Below are 25,161 nucleotides of genomic sequence, written 5' to 3' on the forward strand. Positions count from 1 at the left end.
TTTGTCTTGGAAATAGGATCTTTAAAAAAAAAAAAGTAAAGGCTGCCACCACCACCAAATTATTCTTGCTAGGTGCTATTGAGTTGACTTTGACTCACAGGGACTCCATGTGACAGAGTAGGACTGCCCTGTTGAGTTTCCTAGCCTGTAATCTTTTACTAGAGCAGAGCTGTTGGATTGGTTCAACCCACTGACCTTTTTTTTTGGTTAGCAGCCGAGTGCTTAACCATTGCATCACAAAACCGAAAACCAAACCCATTGCCATCCAGTTGATTCGGACTCATAGCAACCCTACAGGACAGGGTAGAACTGCCCCCAGAGTTTTCCAAGGCTGTAATCTTTACGGAAGCTGATGAGTTCTAACCGCCAACATTTTGGTTAGCAGCTGAGCACTTAACCACTACACTACCAGGGCTCCTGTTGCACAAGGACTCCTTAAATTATTCTTACTAGATCTATTTAACCATGGTGGCTCCTCAGGAAAAAGATGTGGCAGTCTGCTTCCGTAAAGATTAAAAACCAAACCAAGCCCATTGCCTGCAAGTGGATTCTGACTCACAGCAACCCTATAGGACAGAATAGAACTGCCCCATAGGGCTTCCAAGGAGTGCCTGGTGGATTCGAACTGCCAAGTTTTTTGATAGTACCCGAACTCTTAACCACTGCACTACCAGGGCTCTGCCATAAATACTACAACCTTGGAAACTCCACGGGGCAGTTCTACTCTGTCCTACAGGGTCGCTATGAGTCCTAACCTACTGGATGGCAGTGGGTTTTTTTGTTGTTGTTGTTCCTCCTGCTCCTCCCACTGTCACCCTCTTTCCTGTGCACCCCAACAGTGATGTAACCTTTGAGGTTTGGGAGAGTTTCCTAGTCAAATCATTTCACCTCCCTATGTATACTTCCTATGGTAATTAGGAAGGCTGGAATATTTAGCTCTGAAGGCTTTCATGTAATGAGTCAACAATTTGGGGTTTCGGTTTATTTTGCTTGTTTGCTGCGGTTGGAAATGTCTGCTAAGGTTTGCCTTCCCTAAGTTTAGACCATGTGCCTGTTAGACCAGGCTTCTTGAAAAGCTTGGGAAGTAAGGCCTGGTCAGGCCCCCTAAGTCAGAGGTAGGCTGAGTGACCAAGGAAGTGATTAAGACGATGATAAGTTGTCAGGTGGCACTCTATTACATTCTCCGGGTCAGGGGACTTTTTGCAATACAGAGAAGTAATGAGGACTGAGAAAGAGACTGAGGAAACATTTGACTATAACACACAGTGGATGGCACACAGCAAGGCCATTTTTGTTGACTGAACCTAAAGGTTTGCAGTTTGAACTCACCCAGCGGTGCCACAGAAGAAAGGCCTTCATCTTCTTCCATTAAGATTACAGTCAAGAAAACCCTAAGAAGCAATTCTAATCGGCAACACATGGGGTCACCATGAGTCAGAATCAACTCGATGGCAACAGTGCGTGGTTTCGTTTTGGTAAAGAATCTTCTAGAAGCCCAATCCCAGCCCTTGATCCTAAACTTTGAGGCTCTGCCTTCCCAGAACTTGCAAACACAATGTGAATTTTAAGCTGCATGTTGTATGTTTCCTTCCCAAGCGATTTTAGTGCAAATTCTAACTTAAATTTGATCTCACACTGGAGTCAACTGTCAACAGCTCCTGTCCTCACATTAGAGACAAACTCTAATGAAAATAAACTGAATAACCAGAGAAAACCATCCAGAACTTCTGAAAGATACTTGTCTTAGTTATCTAGTGCTGCCATAACAGAAATACCAGAATTGGATGGCATTAACAAAGAGAAATTTATTCCCTCACAATCTAGGAGGCTAGAAGTCTGAATTCAGGGTGCCAGCTCCAGGGGAAGGCTTTCTGTCTCTGTCAGCTCTGGGGAAAAGTCCTTGTCATCAATCTTCCCTGGTCAGGGTGCTTCTCAGCTCAGGGACCTCAGGTCCAAAGGATGTGCTGGCTTTTGTTTCTTGCTGGTATGAGGTCCCCATGTCTCTCTGCTCACTTTCCTTTTTTATATCTCAAGAGATTGATTTAAGACACAACCTGATTTTATAGATTGAGTACTGCCTCATTAACATAACTGCCGATAATCCCCCCTCATTCACATCATAGAAGTAGGATTTACAACACAGGAAAATCACATCAGATGACAAAAAGGTGGACAATCACACAACACTGAGAATCATGGACTAGCTAAGTTGACACACATTTTTTGGGGGGGGAACACAATTCAATCCATAACCATGCTTCTCATAGTAAAACTGACAATAGCTATCAGTCCTCTGGTGCTATAAGGCTGTCAAAGCACTTTCACATGTGTTTCATTTAATCGTCACAGAAAACCTTGTGAAGTCTATTTCACAAGCCAAGACGGGAAGAAATCAGGCAGAGGGACTCAAGTTCTCAGAACTAGTTAGATAGAGGCAGGAAAAGAACTACTGCCCAGATCTTGGCTTCAGTCCAGGGCTGTCTGCATTACAAGTAGCTGGCCCTCAACCCAGGAGACTGATCCTTTCTACTCCTCACATGTCAGCCCACAGGCAACTATGTTGACATTAGTGCCCTGCAAGGCCCAGCGTCGGATTTGGGAGCCCAGTTCAGAAAGCGTTTCCTTCCCAAATTAAACTGAATCAAAAGAAAATGGAATATCTTCTGACTAGCCCTTTGGATTAAACTAGGCCTCCCCTCAAGGTCAATGTCGCTGTTCAGGACGACTCCCTTATCAGGTGGCCCCAATCTTAAAAACCAAACTCTTTAAGAGTTTGATCATAGCAAGTTTTTCTGTAGACAATCTCACAAGTGCCTCAGGGTACTGTTAAAAAAGAACATGGAAATGAGGTACTTCCACGATAAAAATATGGGGACATGGGTGATTCAGTGGTAGAATTCTCAACTTCCATGCAAAAAAAAACCAGTGCCATTGAGTCGATTCTGACTCATAGTGATCCTATATAACAGAGTAGAAGTGCCTCACGGGGTCCTCAAAGCTGTAATCTTTATGGAAGCAGACTGCCACATCTTCTCCCCTGGAGCCGCTGGTGGGTTCAAACCGCCAACCTTTCAGTTAGCAGCAGGCACTTAAGCACTGACAGTTCCATTCCCCGTCAAAGCACCTCCTGAGCAGCCACCACCTGTTCGTCAGTGGAGGTTTGCTACAATGCTAAACAGGTTTCAGCAGAGCTTCCAGAAAAGATGGGCCAGGAAGAAAGGCCTAGTGATCTGCTCCTAAAAATCAGCCAGTGAGAGCCCTTATGGATCCCAAAGGTCCAGTCCATAACCGATCATGGGGCAGCATTTCCTTTCATTCCATTGTGCGTGAGGTTGCCAGGAGTCGACGGCTAACAATGTGGTAAAAATGACTTTACTCAGGCCAGGGGTGGGAAGGTAGGGATGGAGAGCAGACAGGTAAGAGCTCAGTCAAGAGTCAGATGCCAGGTGTTTGCTTCACCCTCTGAGTGGCCCTGGGAGGTTACTTAGCTTTTTCTGGACCTCTTTCCTCATCCGTAATATGAGGATGATAAGAACAGTATTTATGGCATATGGTGGTTTACAAGACTTGCCTGCAACAGAGCTGCGTACTTACTGAGTCCTGTTATTACTCTTCAACTCTGTGAACCTTAAGACCAGCATCTAGTAAAAGTGCCTGGTACGTATACATCTGGTGTCTGTTGGATGAGTTAAACAACTCCCCCGCCCCCCCAGGTTGATGTTCTGTTTTTTAGAATCAATCCTGCGAGTCTCAGTGCATGAATCAATGTATTAGGTTCTTACAGCTGCTCGCAGAAAAAGGCTCTGGCCCTGTGAGCACCATCAATGGATAGTCTCAGAGCTTCCCCTACATTAAATATGAGAGTTAAAACAGTCTATCCAAAGGAGGGATCCTTCTATTCTAAAAAGTTATGATTTATTATCCAAAGCAATAATATGGGGGGGGGGGAAGCAAGTGATAGAATGGTTCAGTTTTAAAAACTTACTGCTTCTTTCTGAAGCAATATATACTCATGGCTGTTGAGTTGATTCCAACTCATAGGGACCCTATAAAGCAAGTGGTAATAAATATAAGGAAAAAAAGGGGGGAGATCACTTATAATTGTATTAATTCAGCGAAGACCCTTCCAACTCCAGAATAAAGTCAATATTGTTTGCTCAGCTCTCTGTAAGAGCTAAATTTCATGTTTGGCTTAAAATTAAATTTGCTGTTGTCGTGGGCTATCGAGTCCATTTAGCCTCATATAATTAATATAATTCCCACCTATCTAATAGGCAAAAATCCAAGTTTGTCGACACACGCTGTTGGTGAGACACAGGGGACAAAGACTGGTAGACAGAAAAACTGGCACATACCTTCAGGAAGGACAACTTGGCAATTCCTAGCTTAGTTACAAATTTGACCCAGATGCTTCTGTGAATTGCTACACATGTTCAAAATGACTCATTACACTATTGTTTATTAAAAAAAAGGTTATAAGCAACTCAAATGTCTATCAACACTTAAAATCCCCACACAATAAAATTTCCCTTCCCAAAGATTAGTCCAAAGGACTAATGGACCACATCTACCACGGCCTCCACCAGACTGAGTCCAGTACAATGAGATGGTGCCTGGCTACCACCACTGACAGCTCTGACAGAGATCACAATAGAGGGTCCCAGACAGAGGTGGAGAAAAATGTAGAACAAAATTCTAACTCAAAAAGGAAGACCAGACGTGCTGGCCTGACAGGGACTGGAGAAACCCTGAGTATGGATCTCGGACATTCTTTCAGCTCAGTAATGAGGCCACTCCTGAGGTTCACCCTTCAGCCAAAGATTGGACAGGCCCATGGAACAAAACAAAACTAAAGGGGTGCACCAGCCCTGGGGCAGGGACTGCAAGGCAGGAGGAAACAGAAGAGCTGGTAATAGGGAACCTAGGGTTGAGAAGGAAGAGTGTTGACATGTCATGGGGTTGTTAACCAATGTCATACAACAATGTGTACTAACTGATGAGAAACCAGTTTGTTCTGTAAACCTTCATCTGAAGTTAAATTAAAAAAAAAATTCCTTTCCCATCCGTTCAAACTACTAAGCCACTAAACCAAACGTAGTAATTATCCACCAAAAGCTGATGCTTGCTATTTATGTTCCATGCCCCAATCCTTAGGTTACTAACTTGATGCTTCCAGACACAGTAGGAATTTTATAAATTCTAAAACCTTCTTCGAATGATGAGAGCTAGTGTTTTCATAGTTAGTGGTGTGCCAAATAATTGTTTTTGCTTAGAAAATGATACAGATAGGAAAAAAAAAAAGTTACGTAACTCACATACCAGATGACAGCTGATAAAAATGACGGGCTCCCTTAAAATGTAGAAAGAAGCTAGCACATTGCGTGAGACAGGTTGTACGATACTGAGGACAGGCCAAAATTGTAGATTTTCAAAGAGTTGCCTGAGGGAGATGCTATAATTAAAACCAAACCAGTTGATTCCAATGCATGGTAACCCCATGTGTGTCAGAGGAGACCTGTGCTCCATAGGGTTTGCTTTTTTTTTTTTAAGCATGGTTTATTATTTGCTTTTTGTTCCATCCTCAACAAACAGCTGAGACCCTAATATACAGTGAAAGCATTTATTGAATAAATGAGCAAATTAAAAAATGCAGACAAAAGCAAATTAGCTGTTCTTTGTATTAAAGCAACTTTTTATTTTTCAGTAAATGTACCAGAAATGAACCATGTAAACTGAGTGTTGCCCTTTAAAGGCATCACCTTAGAGTGGGGGTGGGCAGTAAGCAAAAAACATTTGACAAAGCCACTGTTGTTCTAAGCATTTTTCATGCACCTTTCAGAGCCATTCACACAACCCCTTAATTGTGCTGCTGTTGGGTGCCACTGAGTCAATTCTGACTCACAGGGAACCTACAGGGCAGAGCAGAACTGCCCCATATAGTTTCCAAGGCTGTAATCTTTATGGAGCAGATAAAGCAGGTCTCTTCTCCTGTGATGTGCTCTGGTGGCTACAAACTGCTGACCTTTTGGTTAACAGCCGAGCACTTAACCACTGCACCACCAGGGCTCCCACATATACCCTAGTGATCTTAATCCTTTTGGTAAGGATGTAATTTTTTTTTCCAAAATTGATACGTATTTTAATTTTTATTTTTTGCTGAGGATATGCACAGCAGAATCCCCAGGATCTTGACCGACTGGTTTGTTGGAAGTAGATCACCAGGACTTTCCTCCCGGCTGTCCCTGGGTGAACTCACCTCCAACAGCTCAGTTAGCAACAGAAAACATTCACTGTCTGTACCACCCAGAGACACCATACTGTAATTAATACTATAATTAGCAACCCATTAATGTTGTCACTTCCCATGTCCAAAAGAGAACATATCAGTTTTGTTTCTTTCTCTCCTTATTTTGAAAGGAAGTATTTTCTAACCATTGCAGGTTCCTGCAAAGCTCTAACATTCCAGCAGAACCCAGCAACACAGTAGTCACAAAGTGTTAAACGTTAAGTTCTGAGCTATTTACCCCAAATTTGGTAGTAGGTGCATATTTGTCCACAGTGCATACCAGAGTAGACATTTTTCTGCACTCTGGGAGAAATGCTTTACAATTTTTTAATGCCTTTCAAAATGTAAACCCATTATGTTTACAGATTTTCCCTCAAACAAAAATTTAAGTTGTTGTATCATTCTGTAAAACTGTGATCTCCAGACCTTAATTATGTTAAAATTTAAAGTTATAAAATGTTAGTAGTTTTGTATTATTTTCAAGTGGAAGGAACATCCAACTTACATACACTAGGGCTAGTGGGCGTTTTCATAGCTCTGCTTTGTGCTTCACTCACCCTCCAAATCTCTAGGCTGCTGGAATGATAGCCTGCTAGTAGGAAAATTGTGTTAGAAACCCTCTACTTTTCATTTTACAGACAGGAAAACTAAGGAGCCAGGGGAGGTTCAGCAACTCACCAAAGTCATACAAACAATCAGCTACTGGCGAAGACAAGAACCCATTCTCCCAAATGCCAACTAACCCACCAGTCTTTTCACTGAACCAAACTGCACTGGCATCTTTAGCCCACAATTATTTTCCTCTTACAACCCTTCCTTTCACCATGCAAGAACTGCAAGCCCCGCAAGCCCCGCCAAAATGAGGCTAAGGTACCTTTCACCCTCCTGATTCCTGCTGTGAAATCTGGGTTACCTAAATCACCAGCTGCCTTGGGATTTTGAAATGGGATTATTTTACCGGAGAGGGCTTGTTAATGAAATGGAATAATGAATAACTCCTGATTCTAACTAGATTAAGAAACTTCCTATTGTAGACCCTCTAGCACGTCAATGACCTGTTCATTTGCCTAAGAGCACCGAAGAGGTAGCAATGACAAAAGTATCCATTTTATTAATAGCTGAATTTGAAACAGAAATTGTGTGATTTTTACGAATCAGCAGGAAATATCTGCAGTGGGCTGCGCTTATGTAGAACTGCAAACTTCAGGGAAGTCTGTGAGGCTGGTGTTGGCTTCACTAGCTTTCAAGTCTCTTCCTTGGTATGCTGTTGAGGACAGGACCTTCAAAGTTTGTAACAAGATGCTGAAGTCCAGCAGTTACAAGTTATGGTCTGGCTACACTAAGTTTAAGCTTCCACTCCAGTTCTCACCCCTTGCCAAACCCTTTGAGGGGTTGGAATTTACCAAATTTATGGAATTTCCGTGTAACTCGATTGTACATGGGCAGAATAGACAATAGACAACAGAATTAGTTCCTCAGTTAAAAAACAACAAGAACACTAAGCAGCCATGGCCCAATGCCTCCAATTTACTTGACAGAATCAATCAAGGGTAAAGTAAGCTAAATTTATACTGCCACCCCCCTCTCTTTCAAAAATCTCTTCGGGAGGAGGGTGGGACCAAATTGGTTGCTTGACTAAACTGTCTCCACTAATTCAGTAAACAAGTTTAAGCTTGGTATCCTAGGGGCAGAATGCTAATTCACACATCCCATTAGCTAACAAGGGCCGGCTATGCAGGATGACAGTTCTGTACAGAGGGAATGCCAAGTTGAACTATTCTGAGTAAAAATACACAAAATCATGTCTCCAATAGCTTTGATGAAATAAATGTTCACTTTTATAGTGCAGAAGATAGCACACTAGCAAAACAGGCCAAATGCTTTACTCTAGAAACCTGCCATTGTCAGAAAACCAACTGAAGTCTTAGGCATGTCTTAAAATTCAGTTTATTAGTAGGGTTTTGATTTTTAAAACAGCTGGATTATAAAATGCTTTAGTAGCTCTTCCCACTTAAAGTCATAAATTTGGTGTATCATGACAGTTTATAGCAGTAGCACCCCCCCCCAAAAAAAAACACAGTATTTATTTTGTGGATATTTTTAAAAGTTTATTTCTATTTTAACTAGCCCACAGACCCCAATCTTAAGAGGGCTGAGCTGATGTCTTTCTAGCACATGGTCTACGGACCCTCCTCATGGTAACTTTGTCTTTCCATCCCCTTCCAATAAAGACAGCGCCTTCCATCATGATGCACATTTTAAGTTAAAATTGCCAGTACAACCCTCAAAATGCAAGTTTATTGAATAAAGCTGAGAAGAGCAGTAAACAGACAAAAAATGCATCCACCAAAAAAAAAAAAAAAAAAACCCACGTATTTACAAAGTTCAGTAACTGTTAAGTTTTCACATGCAGAGGTTAACACACAGGAAAATGTTGGTAATAGTGTTTGGATATCCTGAAATGCTGAAAGCAATGAAAAGACACACAAACACTCTAAGGTTTGGCTATAGGTCAATCAGCAAACCTATGCGGTCCCCACAGAGTCACACATTCTAATTCCGAATTCTCCTTGTAGCACGAGCAAGTCGCCACATTCTTTGTAATGGTTCACAGTGACCACTGATGGTGTTGACCTACAGTACCAAGTTTAAATAACCCTTCATTTACAGAACTATCCATCCCACCAGGGAAGTAAGCAACATGCTTCAAAGAATAAGAACAGAATTTTAAAAGCCCAGATTCTCCTCCTGAAAATGTGACTGGAGAAAAACAAGTAGTGTCTGTGCAACACAGTGCGGTATTTTGTACAGAGTATTTTTAAGGCCATGGCAGTCTATAAATTAAAACTGGTATTACCTGGGGGGGCGGGGGGGGGGACTTACTGTTGACTACACTTTGAGTGCTCAACACGTTTGCAAATGAATGCACCGTCTACATGTAAGTGCTGCTTAGCAAAAGAAACAAAAATCACACACAGTGTGAGGCAACGCGTAAGGTTTGTCAACTACAGTGGTCTAGGTGGATAACAATGTACAAGTGAACCAGTATTCATTTGTCCCTTTATGTATATGGAGATCACTAAGCTACGAAACACGTTCGTTTTAAGTTTTTATACATCTCCGTATCACAGAAGCAAACAAACAGCATCAGTTCCTCAATTCTCTGTGTGGCTGATTATTAAACAACCTGTAGACATTGCGCGTGATTACATTAAATAAAGCAGGCAGGTCTAGAGTTGTCACAATAACCAAGATGGCACCCAACAAAACAGTGCCAAACCTTGCATCAGTAAGAGAGAAAAATACGAATTTGTGTTTGTTTATAAGTGTCATTTGTGCTCAAAGTCAACTTCGTGACTGGATATAAAAAGTCAGGAGCGAGAGTGCCATGTAGCAGCACTGACTGAATGACCAGAGACAGAAACAACGAATAGGTGTTTGAACAAAGTTTGACAGTCTCAACAGGTTTTATTACATTGGCTGGAATGCTCTAAATTCATGAAAGCTTCTGAGAAAATCTTCAATTCCCAACCCCTTATAAAAGTGTGTTGAACCAGGAAAAAAAAACAGAAGTAATGATCTAGACAGATTCAGAAGAGCATGCCTCAGCCCCTCCCCACCCCAACTGCTCTCTGGTGATGAAGAATTCTCAGAAAGCATAATGTTTTTAAAAATCACCAGGTTAAGACCTCACCAGTGTTTTAAGAACCAATAACAACGTCGATATGATGCCTCCGCTCCCTCTTTGCAGACCAGTTTTTAATTTCTACAGTGTAATTAACATGTCACATGCATTTGTGAGATAAGATAGACGTTATGTTTATATCCCACACGAATCAGGCTGAAAGGTTTTCTAAATACTGTGTGTGGCACTAGAAACTTCATGCTGTCTCAAGTCAGTATTAAGCTATCGGACTCTACAATTAAATACCACAGACAGACTTTTACTGAAAATCAATATAAAAATCTGGCCCAGAAAGACCAGAACAGAAATATGCAATTTTCTTGATTTAAGATGGTCTAAAGTGTGTTTTAAAAAAGCTCTACACACCACTGAAAACAATTATGTGTAGGAAGCCTTTTTGTGTGTGTGCTGACTTATCATGACAACTCTAGCTGATTCTTTATGAAGGGTTAGGGATACACATCTTCAGCAGTGCACATGAGAAATAAACTCTGAAAAAGGCAATTTCTTGGGTTTAGGAAGGACCGTATTCTGGGAAGTACTTCAGAGGAACGGACAATAATTCTAGGATTATAGCCAAGATGGACTGGAAGACTTCAGAAGGTGCTTCAGCTTCTTCTAGATTTTGAATGTTGAATAAGCCACTGAAGTGTGATATCTAAAGATAGGGGAAGAGGGGGGAAAAAAGTCAAAGCGTTAAGAAACCACGGTTAAGAAACTAAACATCAAACAATGTTAGAAAATGCAGCTCATGTCCAGGTGCATGCTGCCGCCAGCGAGGGGCCTGCCGTCCATCCTCTGCCCACCTGCTTCTGCACTGCTGTGCAACACCACTCAAGCTTCAGAGGATGGTCAGAAGACCTTTAAGAGACTGAGGGTCTCCTGATTTAAAAGTTAAAAGGTGTACAGGATATTTTGTATCATCTTTTATTCATTCAGAAGCATTCTGACTGCCTATAAGATCAGGTTTTATACCTGAGGTACGAGGGATGCAAAGATATGAGAGAACCCCCCTCAACACTTGAGAACTTTTAGTCTGGTAGACAGAAGCAGCCCCACAGAATTCCAGGTAAAAGAAACAGCAAAAGCAAAGAACACAGAAAGGCATCGAACAATGTGGAACTTGGGATGAACTGTAAGAGAAACGATGGGGCTAAAGCACAAGGATGAGGAAGGGGCTGTCATGAATTGCTAAGTCAAAACAAGGCTTCTCAACCTTGCTCTACTGACGTTTGGGGCTGGGTAATTCTTTACATGGAGGACTGTCCCAAGTACTGTAGAGATGTTCAGCAGCATCAACAGCCTTTACCACTAGATGCCAAAGGGGCCTTCCACTCCCACCCCATTAGTGACTTGATTACCTAAGAAGTCTAATCCACTTGGCAGTTAGTTTGTATTTCTTGCTCCAAATAAATTGGGCATTCTGATTTATAATCTACTTGTTTTCAATCTAGTCAGTGTGGATCAGTTTCCGTGGCCTTGATAACACTTTAAGTGAACCAGGAGTTCTAAACTACAGAACTGGGGCTGGATGGATCCTGGTGACTAGTGAGGTCTAACAAAAGCAGTTCTCACCAGCTCAACTGCATCTTCTTCATAAATTAGCTCACGAGATTTTTTTCAGTAAGTATCGGTTAGTTTTGTTAAGATGCTAAAATTACCGAGGACTCTTTCTCCCCTCAAAACTTTGATTTTTCCTTCTATTTTAGAAAATACTAGAGAAAATACAAGGGGGTAATGGATTAGCCGAATACCACAATGTACTAAAAATTATGGTTGGCATAGAACAGGGTTTCTAAGTCTTGGTGCTACTGACATTTTGGGCTGCATAGTCTCTGCTATGGGGGCTGTGGGAGGTTTGGCAGCATCTCTGACCTCTGCCCATAGATATCAGCATTGCTCCCCTCATTAGGGCACCCGAAAATGTCTCCAAACATCTAAAAATGTCCCTGAGGAAAAAAGATCTCCTACCAAGAACCACTGTTCAAGTAAATAAATGTTCTCTTGGAGGCAAATTTTAACATTTACCAAGAGTTTCCCCTAAACGTAAAAAAAAAAAAAAATTTTTTTTTTTTTTTTAAATAAAATCTAGGTCTAAGTAACCATAAGTGCTTTAACCCTCTGTTCTCAAATAAACTAAAAGGTACCAAGTCACTTATTCATTTACTAGATGAAAATTAGTGCCCATCAGCAACATACTAGCGCTTAGGTGACTTTGAGTGGTCTTTAAAGGTAGCCCAGGATCAGCCAAAACAACTATCAACACTCTGAGCTCATTAAAGCATGTCTGGGGCAAGGCAGGGGAGGATACAGGCTGGAGTTGGCTCTAAGAAAAGCCAAGCATGTTAAGAACCAATGCATACTGGATGAAGCTTAAAGGAAAAGAACCAGGATACCTTTTTAAACATACTATTTTGACACTACTTATTGCACTTTATTCCAACACACTTTTGTTTATTAAATTATATTTAAGTAAGAGATTAAAGTTAAGACAAGCAGACTTATTTTTTAAGGACACTGAATAGATAAAAGGTATTTGTAGCAATATCTCCAACAGAGTACTAACATATTACAGTAATATACTGGTTCAATAAATGAAAAATTGTTGTAGTGCCTGTAGACCAATTTTTGTAAAGTCCTATTTTAAAAATGTCATTTTGTTATAAACCACAGCTGGATACTAGCTCTGCAAAGATTAGTACAATAAATTGGTATCACATAATGCTTAACCTCATGGCTTTATTACATTTACTTCTTTAAATAGCTTGGAGCAGATTCGTGATGCTGTATTTGTTGTTAGAAGTATAATGTTTACTCTTTTTCCTTAGGCAAAAGCAACAGTACCCTATAAAGGAAGTCACTTAAACAGAAATGGGAATAAACAATAAGAAGCATTAGACGTCCCTTCCAATGACATCCATTTCTTCCAAAAACTCCAGTCATTACTTACCTATATTATCCTTTTCTTTGCAAGAAATTGAATAGCAGCAAATTTCTCTATCCTGAATAGCAGACAGATTCCTATAAGAAGCAGAAGAAAATAAGCCTATGTTTAAAACAGTTGTCCTATTGATCACTCTGCTCAATTTTACTTAAGTTATTGTTACTAATAAACTCAAGAAATTATTTCACTCTACTAAAATTCTAAGGATTCACTTCTCAGATAGGCCAACATTATCTACCTAAAAGCATGACTGTAATTATTCCTGAATAATGTAATGATGTTGAACAATTAAAATAACAGTATTATTCAGAACCAACTTTTAAAAATGCCATCATTCATTCTTAAAGACGTACATTTTTTCAATTAGCTGTTTCTCATCCAAGGCATTAGGAAGATCTCTTTTGTTTCCAAGTACTAGCACCTTTAAAAACAAACAAACAAACAAAAGACACCAGAAATGTCAATCAATTCTACACAGCCCAGACTCTTATTTTGCACCAAAGACAGAGATAAAGGGCACAGGCACGGACAGCCAGGGATGCTGGGGGCTCTCAGAGGACGTTAAATAAAACTAGAGAGTTGGTGTGCCAAGAGCTGAATCTCAGTACCTTTGGTCAGCTTGCCTTCCCTTCCCTGACTCTTACTCCTCTCCACACTCTTGTTTAAGTCGCTCCGTGTTCTCAAGCTCTAACTGGCTGAGTTTCTAATACTACATCATGGTCACTTGTGATCCGCTGTCGGCTTTGTGGTTGCTGGCATCTTAGTCCTCTTCCTATATTTAAGAAAATCTGAACCTTATAAACCTGCCTCCCAATAAAGTTACTTGCGTCTATAGAAAATTTCCTTCTCGGCTTTCCTTTTAGCTAGAGCATGGATACGTAATCTAGGATCAGTCAATCAGGTACAAACACCAATATTTTGAATGCACAGCCTGGTGATGCAAAAATGCAGAGAGGGGGATGAAAAAAGAAAGAAAACAGGGATAGAGAAGCCATTCTGAGAGTGGGGAGGACTCAGCTAGATCATCGCCAACCGGAGCAACTGTGTCTCGTGTTCAGCAACTGCATGTGGTCGCCAGATTTATCCTATGAGCTTGAATTTGGGTGTGATCCTGGCAGCTGTTTAGCTTCCCTTGGTCCAGTCTATTTTCTGAGTCTGAGCCTGGTTAAGCAGCCTTCTCGGAGATTCTGCAAGCTACCCAATAAATATTCTTTCAATGAATTCCTTTCTGCTTAAATCAGCTTCCTACTGTTTGCAACTAAGAACCTTGATGATCACCAAAATAAGACTGATTTTTATTTGTGGTATATGATGCTTGTTTTTAATATAAAAGAAAAAGAATATACCTATTCCTCACTTATTGACATAGTTAGGTTCCAAAGATCAGGTCATTATGCGAAAATTGGCATTATGGAAAAATGGAAGGTTTTCTTTTGTTTGTTTTCAGATCAATTTGTCCCGCTTTTTTAAATTTAGAAAATATGATCATATGATAATAAGAGCTCAGATTTACTGATGCGCTCAGCCCCGTACCAAGTCCAGCCATGGACTACTCCTCTGCAGACAAGGAGGCTGGGAGGAGACAAAGCTGGTAAAACTGAGCTATGTCACTGGAGGGTCCATGGCTTAACCACTTCACCTTCCTCCTGTGCTGGGTCAGAGCTTCCCTCCAATACCCACCTCCAGGGCTCCACTTCCACCCCTACAAACCCTGCATTCAGGATCCTGGAGCCTGCTCTGCCCTCCAGGCCTGGCTCAGGGCTTCCTGCGAGAGTGCAGGGGAGCCTGGTCAGGCACCCAGCTCCACCCAGGCGGAAGCTTCAGGGCCAGTTCAGCTCACTTTGGGATGTCATTAAACTTGCAGACATTTCTTCCAAACGCCCTCTCTGATGCCTCTTTTTCTTCTCCCTTATCACTCCACAGCAATTTTGAGTTGTGTGGCCTCAGGCCACATAGGAGCTGAGACTCCAGAACCGGTGTCCACTAGTTTGGTGCTGCCTGCGCTTCCACTCGGAGGCATGCAGCAGCTGGACACAGCACCCCACTGGCAGGAGGGAGTGGAGAGCGGCAGGCAGCACGGCCCAGCTTCCCACAGGCTGCCTGGAGATCCCCTCCTCTAGGAAGGGAACGCTCCGCAGCAGTTGCCATCATGTCCACCGCCTTGTTATGTGCACAATAGTTGGATAATAGATTTTTTACTATTGTGGTAAATGAGAAATGTTTGATAAGGAGATAGTTGATAAGTGAGGAGCAGGTATAGTCTTGGAAGTCAGATATATTCAAAACCTGGCTGTGCAACTTACTAATGACCATGTGACCTGAGCAAATAACTACTGGGGGGAGGATAACACCACCAAGTTCAAAATGTTGTGAGGGTCAACTGAGATAATATACTTCAAGTATCTGACACTCAACAGCTTATCTTGAGGCTAAAACCTGGTCTTTTTCTAGCCTTTCTCAGCTCAACAAACAGCATCATCCCTCCATCTAACTGCATAAGTGAGGAACTACAAATTATTCTTTATTTATCTCCCCTCCTCTAATCTATTGCCAAGTCTGGCTGACTGTGCTCCTAAATAGTTCCACAATCTGTTTCCTTCCCCTCATTTTGTCTACCTACCACCCTAATCCAAGGTTCTGTATTTTTCTAGGACTACTACAGCAGGTTCCTAAACTGTCCTCCCCACAGTCCTTCTTGACCACTTTAATTCAATCTTAAACAGTAATCAGTGATCTAGTCAAATCACAAACTAACCATTTAAAACACTTCCAGGACTTCCCACAAAGTCCTGTGCAGGGTGGCCTCCTCCAGCACCCCAGCGGCACAGCACTCCACACTCTACTCACTCTGCTACGCTGGAGTGAGATCAACCTCCTCCTCTCAGTGCCTTGCTGCCTCACAACAAAGAGCCTTTGCCTGAACTCTCTTCCCTGCCAACCATCACCCATTTAATCACTACACATTCTTCAGATCTCAGCTCAAGTATCACTTCCTCTGGGAATCCTTCCTTCTTCCCCCTCAACTAGATCAAATCTCCCCCTAACACAACTCTCAGAGTACCGTGGCTCTTTTCTTTTTAGCACTTACCAGAGCTGGGTTATTCAAGTGATGCCATTGTACCTGCCTTTCTCGTTAAACTGTAAACTCCATGACGGCAGGAAATATGTTTCTCTTCGCTTCTTTTCAGGATTGTACCCCCGTGATTGAATTTAATAGATAGTTGGTAAAAAAAAATTAATAAAAAACACAATGCCTAGTATTATGAAAGATACTCAGTAAATATAAGCCTTCTAAATTTTTAAACGGAAGACATTTTACTGATTTCAAACATAATTCGTATATTCACAAATGTAAAAAAAAACAAAAACAAGTATTCCATACTTACTGGAATTCCTTGTAACTGTGGTTTATCTAGAAGATTATGTAGCTCATTTCGAGAGGCTTCTATCTTTTCACGATCTGCAGCATCTATCATGTAACTTTAAAAAAAAAAATTAAGTGATCTAAATATGCCTTCTCCATATGCCTTGATAATCACAACTAAGATTATAAGTTTTTTAATTTTCTTAAGATTTACATTATTAGACTTGTTAATCAAAATAAATAAAGTCCTGGATAAAGAAAAGTTCAATACCCATAAATACTTTTAACTAGACTGCTCTTAGGGGCTAATACATGATAGATAGTAAAACATCTACATCCCTTAACTCTTAGCTGCATAAACAAAAATAAAGCTCTCACTCTATGATTACAAAAGTTTAAATCCCAAGTTATGGCATTACACTAAGAAAGTATCTAAGAAAGATTTTTATAGCCTGGGAGAAAAACTGCATTTGGAAGTATTAAAAATACCTTTTTCTTTGAAGCCCTAAACTGACTTTAAAAAGATACTTACACAATGGCGTTGACTCCCCTGCAGTACCGTTCCCACATGCTCCGGAATCGAGGTTGCCCGCCTATGTCCCAGATCTTTAAACCAAGACAAGAGAATTCTTAACAAAGAATATTTGAAACCATACAATGAAAGAGGAAGTAGCAGGACAAAGATCAGGCAGATATGCCCATTTCTACAACGCTATAGGCAAAGAGCTCCTGACAGACTTGAGCTGCAAACGAGCCTCTCTTAATCTGGGAGTTCTTAGAATCACTTCTAAAATTGAAGTCTGTATGTAATATATTTGTCCTAGATCTAAAATTCTGCTTGAGCAGGGATATGGCTTTTGTGCAGTATTTTCTTTGCCTGTTAACCTATCCATTTCTAATACTGAAAATATTTATCTTCAAGATAACCCTTTTAAAATCCACAAAACCATTTATCATCCAAAATTGAATGCCAAGACAGGAAACAATAGTTCATTCCCCATCTTTTAAAGTTTGATGGGCTATATATTAATACCCAATCTTTTATGTGTAGTCTTGTAAATAAATAGCCAACATTCCTAGCTAGGTGTATTTCTTGTATAAAATTATTTTATCCATATGGAAATGATTGCCCATAATATTATTATTATTATGCCTACTCGGTAGGTCTCTATGCTGGACACTGGGCTACATAAAAAGTCTTGAGTCATGGTATTTACCTTCCAGAGGCTTCCAGATTAGCCATACACACAAGTAACATGCATAAAGAGACATATACATGGATAAACTAGGAGCTTCATCATACCAGCTACTGAAAGCGCTTAGTGAATAGCTTCTGTGAGACAAGAGAACTATGCAGATGGCCATAAAGTCTCAAGACACAGTAGTAAACCCCCAATACCTACTGAACCAAAAAAAAAAAAAAAAACTAAAATATGGCTCCAAATAAATAGTCCATATTTAAACTTCGCAGCCCTGGTGGCTTAGTGGTTAAGAGATCAGCTGTTAACCAAAAGGTCAGTGGTTCAAATCCACCAGCTGCTCTCCGGAAACCCTATGGGGCACTTCTACTCTGTCCTATAGGGTCGCTATGAGTCGGAATCAACTCAACGGCAACAGGTTTGATTTTATTTAAACTTTAAATCTATCAAGCTCATTCTAAAAGGAAATTGTGTTTTAACAACTAGTTAATTTTTTCCTATATTATAGTGTTAATTTTACAGCTTAGTACTAAAGAAGGGGAAAAGCGGGTTATAGCATTTGCTGTCAGAAATTTAATAAATACTGAATTGCCAATACTATAAATAATAAATTACCATTTACTATAAAATATTACTCACGAAATAATATAATACCACACTTCCAAATACCCTGAAGTTGGGATTTTTATTTCTTAGAAACACCTAAACCCAAAACATTACTTCTGCCAACCTTTATCTTAAGTTTTTTATGGGCCACTTACATTTCAACCCTTATACATTTTGATCTATCAGACAACATATCCATTCATTAGTTGAGAACTGCAAATACTCAAGTTAAAAACAAAACCAAAAAAAAAAAAAAAAAAAAAACCAGATAAACTCTTAGCTGTCTATGCTAATCAATTTAAATGGCAAGTAGCTAACGTACCTTTATTGTGACGTTACCTTTAGTTACTTTCCTCATGTTGAAGCCCACTGTGGGTATCATATCTTCACTGAACTGACCTGACTGAACAAAACAAAACATCTGAATCAGACTAATCAATATTTATAAAGGGATGTAACTTTGCATAACCTTCTAGCATCAAATTCCATTTGAACCCGCCTCAGTAAGTAATTTTTTGAGTGGTGGGAACAATCTGCATTAAGAAAATACTCCTTACAGCCATAATTCTTGAAGAGGGTATTATTTTGTTTATACAAAGACATATTCTTTCATTGTAAAATGCTGTTTTTGAAAATAAGGCAATTTTTCCACATATTTCCTTAAGTGAAAAAAAAAGAAACTTGGTTTATTACAAATACATATGAAAGTTTATAAATTCTCCCACCTAAACATACATTTTCAAACATAAAGCAGAAGAAAATCAGAAGTAAAACTTTGGAAAACGGAAAAGAAGGTTTTCCCTTTTTTAAGATTTAAATTATTCTGACAATAAACATTAAAATTCACTAACTTTTCCCAGCTTATCTTTTAACAAGGCTTATAAAAGTTGTTCCTTTTACGTAATGAACTGTTCTCTTGTTCATTTCTCACCATGATGTCATACAACTAAAATTAAATATTTTCCATACTTTCTGCTTAATTTTTCTTTAAATCTAAAACCGCTCTAAAAAGTAAAATCTATTAAATTAAAAAAAAATGAGAAAATGTTTAAAAACAGAGGTAGTAAAATACTACCTTATTCTACATTATATCAAAGACATTTGGAATTGGAAGATAAATTAGCTGTGCCATTGACCCTACTACCAAGTGCGATAACATTAAAAACCATGAATACACTCATCAACCATAAGGAATTCTGGCAATTAAAAACAAGTAGGTGAGTCACAGCTATGTTGTTCTCTCCTTCAATATTCTAAAAGAACTCAAACTTACATAGAAAAAAAAAAAAACCATGTTTTATAGTTGTAGTGTAAGAAAAAGCTTCTTGGTTAACTCTTTAAAATTGGCACAATAATTTGGTTTCCTCTTGAAGTTTACAATCTACTTCAATTTTTAATATTTACTGCTAAGATGTAAAAATGAATTAAATACAGTGTGTTCTTCCAAGTCTAAGTTTCTCTTAGTTTTTGAAGAAACTATACCACTTCAACATATTTTCTTCTTTTCTTTCTAAGTACTTAATCCTTAATTCTTTCACTACTTAAGACATCACTATCTTTTTTAAGGAGCTAGAAAATACATATTCATAACCTTTCACTACAGTAAAATTTCAAGGGTCATATAATAATCATTTTCTCCCAATTTCTGAACACTGTGGGCAGTCCTTCCGTAACGCTTTCATGGATAAATTATTATTATTTGGGGGAGGGAATTTTTTGGTGATGCCATGTTTTCCACTAATGGAACGGATGCTGAATCGCTTAGAAGTATCTTATTATTTGAAAAAACCGCGTACCAAATGCAAGTGGGACATGTCGGTCCTATGTTCCATGAAACACATCACACACATGGGACGTATCGGTCCCATGGCATATCACACTTCCTGGTTACACCTGAGCCATAAAATATCTTATTCAACCTTCCAAAAATACACATAAATACTAAATAAACATTGCACTTGCTGCATATCATTGTTATCAGTTTGATTTAGTTGGCCATATTGGTACCACCGTCCATGAAGTACATCGCACATGCGGGACATATTGGTTGTGTCGCCCAGGGAGTGATTCACAAACTGCTTTTACCCCAAAAATAACTCATTCACATGAATATTTCCAACTGCCGGTAAAACTACCTTCCCAGCAACACAAAAGAAATAGTAAATATACTTGTGAGTCTTATAAAAGCCAAAAGATAGAAAAGTTTCACACTATAACTTGTCGGGGAAGCATCCCCTCATTAGAATGGCTTTCAACCCTCAAATGTGGCACAAACCAACTTCCTTGTTTTTTAGGCAGTTGCACCAGTATCTGTCTGTCCCCTCTGCCCATGAGTCTGTCAGTGTGTCATACCATGGGTGTGTGCATGTTGCTGTGATGCTGGAAGGTATGCCACTGGTATTCAGATACCCGAAGGGTCACCCATGGTGGATGGACTTCAGCTGAGCTTCCAGACTAAGACAGACTAGGAAGAAGGACATGTTGGTCTACTTCTGAAAAGAATTAGCCAGTGAACACCTTATAAATAGCAGCAGAACACTGTCTGATACTGTTGGAACCTACTTGATGGCACCTAACAACAATGTGCCAAATACTAGTCTAGGTGCTAGCCATACAGTAATTAATAAGACCGTCAAGTTTACTGCTCTCATGGAGAGGACATTCTAGTGTGCTGGGGTAAGGATGGGGCGTAGAAAGGAAAAGGAGAAAAACTAGGAAACAAACATGAAAATATCACATGATAAATATATACTGTTTAAAACAGGAGGTAATAGTGCAGATGATATAATACTATATACCGAAAACCCAAAAGACGCCACGAGAAAACTACTGGAACTAATAGAAAAATTCAGCAGAGTAGCAAGATACAAGATTAAAAAAAACCAAAACCATTGCCACTGAGTCAATTTCGACTCATAGTGACCCTAAAGGAGATAGGAGAATTGCCCCACAGGGTTTCCAAGGAACGCATGATGGATTCGAACTGCCGACCTTTTGGGTAGCAACTATAGCTCTTAACCACTACGCCACCAGGGTTTCCAGATACAAGATAAACACACAAAAATCAGTTGGATTCCTATACGCCAATAAAGGACAAAAAGAAAATCAGAAAAACAATAACATTATAAAAAATAGTAGCCCCTAAAAAAATAAAATACTTCGGAATAAATCTAACCAGGGATGTAAAAGACCTATCCAAAGAAAACAACAAAACACTACTGCAAGAAATCAAAACAGATCTACATAAATGGAAAAACATACCATGCTCATGGATAGGGAGACTCAAAATTGTGAAAATGACAATTCTACCCAAAGCAATCTACAAATACAACGCAATCCCAATCCAAATACCAACAACATTCTTTAAGGAGATGGAAAAATTAATCATTCACTTTACATGGAAAGAGAAGAGGCCCCAAATAAGTAAAGCACTATTGAAGAAGAAAGTAGAAGGACTCACACACACCACCTGACCTCAGAACCTCTACTGTTCAGTTATGGTAGTCAAAAACAGCCTGGTACTGGTACAACGACAGATATGCTGACCAACGGAAGAGAACTGAGAACCCAGATGTAAATCTACCCACCTAGGGTCACCTGATCTTTGACAACAGCCCAAAGTCCATCAAATGGAAAAAAGACAGTCTTTTTAACAAATGGTGCTGGCAAAACTGGATGTCCATCTGCCAAAAAATGAAACAGGACCCATACCTCACACCATACACAAAAACTAATTCAAAATGGATCAAAGACCTAAATACAAAACCAAAAACTATAAAGATCATATAAGAAAAAATAGGATCTATGCTAGAGGCCCTAATACATGGCATTAACAGGCTACAAACCATAACAACACAAACTCCTGAAGATAAGCTAGATAACTGAGATCTTCTAAAAACTAAACACTTATGCTCAGCAAAAGACTTAATCAAAAGAGTAAAAAGAGAACTTAACTCACGAAAAAAGACCAGACTTATCGGCCTAACAGAGACTAGAGAAACCCTGACAGTGGGGTCCCCAGTCACCCTTTTAGCTCAGGAATGAAGTGACTCCTGAGGATCACCCTTCAGCCAGAGATTAGACAGGCCCATAAAACAAAACGAGACTAAAGGGACATACCAGCCCAGGGGCAAGGGCTAGAAGGCAGGAGGGGACAGGCAAGCTGGTAATAGGGAACCCAAGGTTGAGAAGGCAGTGTTGACATGTTGTGGAGTTGGTAACCAATGTTACAAAACAACTTGTGTACTAACTGTTAAATGAGAAGCTAGTTTGTGCGGTAAAACTTCATCCAAATTACAATAATCAAAAAATAAATAAAACAGGAGGTAATAAAGGGTAACTGGGTGTCCAGGAAGGCCTCTCTTTAGTGGTGACATTTAAGCCCCTAAAGACAATTTTAAAATCTACACAGGAAACAGGACAGCTTCTGCAGATCACCTAACTACTGTGTTACCTGAAAATGAGTCAGGAAATCTAAATTTCAGTCCCAGCTACGTCACATTCAATTATATATACAAGTACAGAGAACTCTAACAAACCTCCTACTCAGCCTGCAAAGGTCTCCTATCTCCTCATAGCTGGCTTCTCCTAAATTCCTATAGCTACTCACTTCCTCCATCACCTTAAGTGTTTACTGCTCCCTTCCCTCTGCTTTTCTTCTTTCCTCAGTCAGTCTCAAAAGCCACCATAGACCGTTTTTGCCCCCAACTGTTGTCCTTTGATAAATACTGTATTCCTTTCATCTGTAAGGCAAACAGACCCATTCAAGCCCACAAAATGTAATATTTAACTCTTAATTGCTGTACTGTTCCTCACAAACCACTCAAGCATTGCCTCTGTTGTCAGGGGTGCTCTTGATACGCTTCTGGGCTGAGAACCACTTCTGAAACCTAAGGGTCCGGGCAAGGCAAGTCTCCAAATTTTAGTGTTTAAATTGCCAGAGGTTTTTGCTTTAGGGAAAAGAAAAAAAGGTCTATCGTATTTTAAGTAAGCAATCAGGTTGAAGCGGGGGGTGGGTGAGTGGGGAATGAGAGAGACTTGGACAGTTTTTTAAGTAACTTTTGGTAGGTTTTATTTACAGTACCTTACACAGCAGAAGGAGCCCTGGTGGTGCAGTGGTTAAGCATTCAGCTGCTAACCAAAAAGTTGGCAGTTCAAATCCACCAGCTGCTCCTTGGAAACCCTATGGGGCAGTTCTACTCTGTCCTATAGGGTCACTGTGAGTCGGAATTGACTCGATGGCAATGGGGTTAAACAGTAGTAAATTTTTTAATTGTTCCTTTTGGATGGAAATACTAAAACAGTGAAATACTCATTGAATCTTCTCTGACATTAGGCTATGAAAACTGAATACAACAGATGAAAATTCTCTAGATAAAAATTTTTATAAAGCATTAATGGTATACGAAACTTTCCAGCTACGAATTAAGTGCCTAATGGTCATTCCAATTCAACTCGATTGAAACAACTAATTAATACTTACTGCCTGCTAATGCCAATATAGCTACTTTGCAGCAACCTCCTTTACAAAGACAACTCTTGAGGATTAAAATATTCTCCAACTCACTAATTTCAATTAGAAGCCTGAAAACTCTCATTCCTACTAACCTTTATTCCTGGAGAAAATTCATTCAAAAGGTCCCTACTATTTCCTACTCGCACTATACCTTTTGTTAACAGCACTCTAATAATGGTTTTAACTAAATCCAAATCCAAAGAACTGCTTGAATTCAAATTAAATCCAAGTAACTGCTGTAAGAAAAAAAAAATTCAGATTACTTGCCTGTAAATTGAGTTGCTAGTAAGCATGCCTAGTCAACCACCCAGCAACCACATATCAGTGCAGCTTTATTTTTTACTTACCTAGATATTTAGAAACTCTGGTGAGGCAGTAAGAATGTAAAAATGGGCCCCAAAAGAGCTCTTAGCACTGGAGACTCTAGCAAATACAGTATTTGCTAACTAGTGAAGCCACAAAAGTGTCTGAATGTACATACTTCTCGTGAACATCAAGGGCCCATCACTTGTGGTATTTTTGTTATAGCAGCACTAAATGACTAAGACAAGCACTACAGAGGTTATGAAAACTGAAACGACATTAGAACCATAGCCCACAGAGGGCAGGTTGGATCTTGTGGTCTGAATCGAATTGGTCAATTGCCGTCTAAAGCAAGACAAAAATAAAAATCAATATTCTACATAGGTTTAAACAAAACCTAGTATTTTGTAATGTCCGAAGTGCCCCAGATAAATCAGTATATAAGGAACAAAGAAAATCTCAACAACTAGCAAGGGAAACACAATCAATAACTGCCAACATCAAGATGGCACAGATGTTAGAATTATCCAAGACTAGCTATTATAACCATCCTCCAGGAAGTAAGGGCGAACACCCTTGAAATGAATGGAATGGAAAGTCTCAGCGAATAAATAAAATCCACAAAATAGAACCAAATTGAAATTTTAGAACTGAAAAACCCAATATAGAAATAAACAAACTTCACTGGATGGGCTCAAAAGCCAAATGGAGAACACAGAGGAAAGAACCAATGAATTTTGAAAAGTATCAATAGAAATTATCTAAGTTCAACAACAGACAAGGAATAAAACATTTTTGAAAGCAAAAATGAACAGAACCTCAAGGATCTGTGGACAATATAGAACAGGTCTAACCTTCATGCCATAGAAGTTTCAGAAGAAAAAGAAAAGGGAGTGGTGCAGAAAAAATTCTTGAAGAACTTAATGACCGAAAACTTTCAAAGTCTGGCAAAAGATAAACATTCAAAAAGCACAACAAACCCTAAGCAGGATACACTCAAATAATTCACACCCAAATACATCATAATTAAACTGCTGAAACTAAAAGACAAAGAAAAATTGTGGAAAAAAGACAGGAGAGAAATTATTTTAATGACTGAATTTCCCATCAGAAACAAAACTCCATTTCTAAAGTGCTGAAAGAAAAGAACTGTCAACCTAGAATTCTAAATCCAGCAAAAATATCCTTTAGGAATGAAGGTGATAAAGAAATTCTCAGACAAAGGAAACTGAAAGAATTTTTAGCCAGCACACCTGCTG

The 25,161-nt window shown here is 39.5% G+C and overlaps 1 protein-coding gene across 1 annotated transcript in view; it reads right to left on the bottom strand.

Moving 5' to 3' along the window:
- Window positions 1-10,010: 10,010 nt before the first annotated feature.
- Window positions 10,011-25,161, bottom strand: part of ARL8B (ADP ribosylation factor like GTPase 8B) — a 36,706-nt gene continuing 21,555 nt past the window's right edge. Inside the window, 6 exon segments of the mRNA XM_003409777.3 lie at window positions 10,011-10,629; window positions 12,922-12,992; window positions 13,269-13,336; window positions 16,302-16,395; window positions 16,812-16,885; window positions 18,407-18,487. Coding sequence (XP_003409825.2) covers window positions 10,580-10,629; window positions 12,922-12,992; window positions 13,269-13,336; window positions 16,302-16,395; window positions 16,812-16,885; window positions 18,407-18,487 — 438 coding nt within the window. The 3' untranslated portion in view covers window positions 10,011-10,579.

This window comes from Loxodonta africana, chromosome 22 (assembly GCF_030014295.1).
Source record: "Loxodonta africana isolate mLoxAfr1 chromosome 22, mLoxAfr1.hap2, whole genome shotgun sequence".
Classification (NCBI taxonomy): Eukaryota; Metazoa; Chordata; class Mammalia; order Proboscidea; family Elephantidae; genus Loxodonta; species Loxodonta africana.